The 539-nt window shown below is 38.4% G+C and overlaps 1 protein-coding gene across 1 annotated transcript in view; it reads left to right on the plus strand.

The window, feature by feature from the left end:
* C2cd6 (C2 calcium dependent domain containing 6) overlaps positions 1–539 on the plus strand; it is an 83,292-nt gene that overhangs the window by 23,418 nt on the left and 59,335 nt on the right. Inside the window, exon 4 of the mRNA XM_026788832.1 lies at positions 331–476. Coding sequence (XP_026644633.1) covers positions 331–476 — 146 coding nt within the window. The remainder of the gene's footprint in view (positions 1–330; positions 477–539) is intronic.

Genomic DNA, 539 nt, shown 5'->3' on the forward strand with positions numbered 1-539 from the left:
GGAAAATAATGCCAGTTGTAGATTATATATACTTAGCCATCTTAAAATTAATATATAGAAAAATTGCAAAGCAATTACAGAGAGAATGCAAGGATAAAAATAAGGAGAGGTGTGTAGAGACGCATCAACACTCCTGATGACAGTGTGCCTAGCAACGAGAGTCAAAGGCGTAATTATGAAAGCTTTTCCCATTGTTCAGTATCCTCCGAGATTGTCTTCTCTCTGTACTTGCTTGAGTTTGACATTTTGGCCCGGATTGTCTAATAGATTTTACAGTGCGTTGTTTGGTCAACCGCACCTGGACTTGTTTCCTAAATATTTTCTTCTCAGTCATTGTACAACAACACGTTAATCTGTTCATTCGTATCTGTATAAATCACGTCACGAAATGCACGAAACTCCGGAACTTGAAAGCCACCAACAACGAAAAGAACCTTGTACTCAGGTTTGACGAAGTGAAGTATTTTTCTGTACAGGTAATGGGAAAACTCTCTTCTTGGTAGAATGATGTGTGGCTATAGGTTTCGAGCATTCTAAAG

The sequence above is a fragment of the Microtus ochrogaster genome, unplaced genomic scaffold (genome assembly GCF_000317375.1).
Source record: "Microtus ochrogaster isolate Prairie Vole_2 unplaced genomic scaffold, MicOch1.0 UNK8, whole genome shotgun sequence".
Classification (NCBI taxonomy): domain Eukaryota; kingdom Metazoa; phylum Chordata; class Mammalia; order Rodentia; family Cricetidae; genus Microtus; species Microtus ochrogaster.